The 4,293-nt window shown below is 35.8% G+C and overlaps 1 protein-coding gene across 9 annotated transcripts in view; it reads right to left on the reverse strand.

Moving 5' to 3' along the window:
- Positions 1–4,293, reverse strand: part of LOC110031997 — a 98,723-nt gene that overhangs the window by 87,323 nt on the left and 7,107 nt on the right. For 5 of the 9 annotated variants that reach the window (XM_020735482.1, XM_020735484.1, XM_020735483.1 and 2 more), the window contains exon 2: positions 1,886–1,971. The exons of 1 other annotated variant lie outside the window; for it this stretch is intronic. In XM_020735482.1, coding sequence (XP_020591141.1) covers positions 1,886–1,971 — 86 coding nt within the window. Of the gene's footprint in view, positions 1–1,885; positions 1,972–2,151; positions 2,334–4,293 lie in introns of all 9 variants that reach the window. 3 more of the 9 variants (XM_020735485.1, XM_020735486.1, XM_020735487.1) reach the window with 3 other exon arrangements.

A 4,293-nucleotide genomic window follows, 5' to 3' on the forward strand; every position in this document is an offset into this window, starting at 1 on the left:
AAAATATGAGGTCAGTTTGATTTCATATTTTTCTAAAATTATATATATATATATATATATATATAATTTACATATATATATATATACGTAAATTAAAAAGTCCTTCCGAAGCGGGTGACGGGATTTCGATTCAGGCTGCCGACAGCTTCTTACGGGCGACCCCCCAACCAATCTTTTTCTTTCTTTTTTTTGTGCCGACAAGCTCCTATGACGGACAAAATTAGAGAAAGTCGTCTTATAGATGATTTGGTTACATTAAACGTCAACCATCTGATGATCTGATTAGGAGACATGTTTTAGATTCGACTTGTGTTAAGAAAGACGGAGTAAACCTAGGAAGACTTGGGCTTATTGTATTAAAAATGATCTTAACTTACTAGAACTAAATGAAAATATGACACTAAATAGGACGCAATGGAGAAAAAGGATTCATGTAGCCGAACCCACGTAGTGGGATTAAGGCTTTGTTGTTGTTGTTGTTGTTGTTGTTGTTGTTGTATTTCGTATTACTAAATATAAAGTTTGGTCAACAGCTTACCCATAATTGTGAAACATCTTTACAGGTTTCCCTAATTGAAAACTAGCGTTGTGCATCTTCATCAAAAGCGTTATTTTACTTAAAGAAAAACATGTAGTGGGCACACAAAAAAGTTGTGCTATTTGCTAAAAGAAATATAAAATTTGGCTTAATTTTTGTTCAAATTTGTGACAAATCACCACTTTAGCTTACCGGTATCTAGTGTGGCATATCTTCATCAAAAGCAGTATATACAATTCATATGAGCAAAAAAAGTTGGTCGCAAAAAACAATACCAAGGAAACCATGCATGCGTTCACCAAAAAAAGAAAAAAAAAAAGATCATTGTTATTTATAATAACAGAATATAATGCGATGCGATATGTTTAATTCATATGAGACTAAAAATAAATAAATACAGGCTAATGCAATGCTGGAAAACACAAGCTCGGAGAAGAGGATGGAAAGACCAAGCTCCAAAGACAAATTCTTACGTAAATGAAACAAAGCTACAGAAAATGCACGCCTAAAAATAAAAATCATATTTGATGTGAAATTTACGGAGATGTCACCACACACAGAAAAAGAAAATATGGGGCCAATATGATTTGTCTACAAGCATTCCTAATATCCATAACAGAAGCATTTGTTTTAATGACAAACTTAGACTAACAAATAAGCATATGAATATAGAATGAAAGGAAGTGCAGCTGAAAGAGGCGATTGCTACAACTTCAAGTAACAATTCCTTAGTGGAATGATACCCAAACACAAAAAAAACATCACAAAATTTATTATTGTATCCGTTGAAGGACAGATTAAATATAGAAAAATAACTACACCACTACAGTTGAGCAGCTTTGGGAAGTATTTGAATTGCATAGGCCAAGATGAGATAAGGTAAGCAAACAAATTCAGTCTATTATGTTTAGCTCGGCTTGCTGGAGAGATTGAACCAAAAAAAAAAAAAAGTAAACTATGAAGTTTGTAAAAATATTCCTTAATAAAGTCGTGTAATTAAAAACAATGACGTTTGTTGAATCCACCACTTGGTTAGACAAATTTAGACATAAACATTAATTTCAAACTCTAAAAACCTTCCCCAAACTCCCTTAGAAGTGTGATTTCATTTTCACACTGAAAATGAATGAAATTGAAATCTTCATTTTCCAGAACATATCATACCTTTACAATCAACTAAATAATCCCCAAGGAAACCCCCTTTATTGATTATCTGAAGACACATCAAAATATCTACACTGAAAAATGTCCAAATGGCAATACCAATCTTGACATCTCAAACCTGTTTCGTAAGCCATTACTTCACCATCATGATAAAATAGATTCATAGAAAAATATTGAGCATACGTGTGTGCATGGGACACTTTACAAAGAGAACAGGTTGCAATGAAATCGGCAAATCCAGTATGACCACATGTATAGCATACTTTGTCCTGAAAAGTTTAATTTGCACCAACAGATTATGTAAGATTTCACTGAGGTGTAGAGATAATATCATTTGTAAATAGTAAAGCAAAACGAATATAAGAAATTGTGCAATGGGATACATTTATTGCACCAAGTTTTAAATTACATAAGAATGATGTAAATTTAATAAAATTCACAAGTATTACGTCAAAGATGTAAAAAGAGCTTCACAAGCACTCAATCACAGCGATTGCAGAACATGAATACAGAAGAATGCTTCCCTCCCCAAAGAAATCCACACTTAAAATGGGGCTTCCCTGAAGCCTGTATCAACTTCCCCGTTTAATATAAGCCCCAGCTTATTCATAAAATTAATACGTCACATCACCTGCATATCAATACCCATTTTAAGCATATTTCTTTTGGGGTGTAGCATAATAGCATTGCTCATAAAAATGTAAGATTGTAAATAGCAAGCACTTAATAGCAGGTTGTCACCTCCCAAAAGAGCCCTTGTGGGTGGTGGGCAGCCCAGGACTTAAATACTGCTTTTCGGCCCTACACCTAGCCAATGTGGGACTATTTGTCCGTGACATTCTCCTCCACCCAATCACGTGACGCCCTCGTCACGGATCGCGAGGGAGCCCACTGGACCATGGAGAGTCCACACACCTGGCAGGCAGTACTCTGCTCTGATACCACTTGTCACCTCCCAAAAGAGCCCTTGTGGGTGGTGGGCAGCCCAGGACTTAAATACTGCTTTTCGGCCCTACACCTAGCCAATGTGGGACTATTTGTCCGTGACAAGGTGCTCTCATTTTTTGGTAATTGCAAATCTAGAAAAGATAACTAAAATAAATGAAAGTAGAATGCAAATTAAATGAAACAGTGATATCAGGAAGCAAATATGATAGCAACCTTTGGAAAGAAAATTACATTAACTACCCATTAATCACTCATTAGAACATCATTAAACATGCGTTTATATTTGATCTTTAGTAGGCTTCATACCCAAAATTTCACCATAGACTGAAAGCCGTTCAGTTAGTAGACTATATCAGAATAAAAGAACAAAAGATTGTAATAGTAATAAGTAGATCAAGAAGCTCATTCAAGCAAATCAGATAACTATTTACAAAACTAAATGGGCTGTTTATAAAAATAAATGGGTATAAAATAATATCTGACCATCAACAACTCCACGATTCCTGAATCCACACCTACCCTTAATCATGCTTAAGATAAACAAAAGAGTCATGGATGACGGGATAAAGTGCGGCTCAACTACAAATTGCTTTGCCGCCCAACTGGTAGCCCAAAGAAAGTCTTCAAGACTAAAAATAGCAACAATCCCAGGAAGGAAAACCATCACCTCAATCTTTCCTAACTCAAAAAATTTATCCTGGGCTAATTCTTCAGTTAATAGTCATCGAAAAGATACAGCCATTAATGAAGGATTTCCAATAGAAACATGATGCAATACAAAAAGTAGGATTGTGAAAAAGGCAGAAAATAAGATAATCAAAAAACAAATGAGATATCAGACAGCAAACCACCAAGAAAAAACTATAAAATCCTTAAGAAAAAGAAATCTAAAATTCAAAATAAGACGATGGTGTTCATAATTTCAATAATACAATTAAAAATAACTATTCAATAAACATGAGTTTCCTTTGGAATATATTTTTCACGTTGAAGATAAGTCCCGTTTGTCTACAATGTCACCACTATGCCCATCTCATTTTTTGGGCTAAACCACACTCAGTCAGACTTGTAAGCTCTTACACACGTACAAGTTCCTTCTTTCCCATTGCTCGTATCCTATGGTGCTCTTGCACTCACCCATTTCACCACAATCGCTCGCACGCATGTGACCCAAGTCACACAACTGCTTCCTATGTTTAGGTTTGACCGATGAGTTGGTGTTTGAGTAAGCACCTCTTCAGCAAGCTGCAAGTGCCAGCGGTTCCAATGCTGCCTTCCATATTTTGTTCAACAATTTATGCTCATCATCATGTTTCCTTGTTTGCCTGAGATATGTCTCAATCCTTGGTATCCGGGTATCTTACTTCTCCACCATGAGTCCCAATGTCTTAGTGTCCCCCTATGATTCCTTCGGTTGTTGTCCCGCGAACCAAGGCTATAGTTTCTCTTGAGGTCAGCACTCCTCTTCATTTGCTTAGTTGTTGGGAGATGATGACTCATAAAACTCAGAGCACTTCATCTACCCGTTTTCCTTTGGTTTTCATCAAGATCAGATACTCGTCAACATTAAAAGCTCTCTATGTTTCAGGGTAACTCTGATTTTTATTGAATCAAGACGTCTGAGCTAGCCACTATATTCTCTT

The sequence above is a fragment of the Phalaenopsis equestris genome, unplaced genomic scaffold (assembly GCF_001263595.1).
Source record: "Phalaenopsis equestris unplaced genomic scaffold, ASM126359v1 Scaffold000873, whole genome shotgun sequence".
Classification (NCBI taxonomy): domain Eukaryota; kingdom Viridiplantae; phylum Streptophyta; class Magnoliopsida; order Asparagales; family Orchidaceae; genus Phalaenopsis; species Phalaenopsis equestris.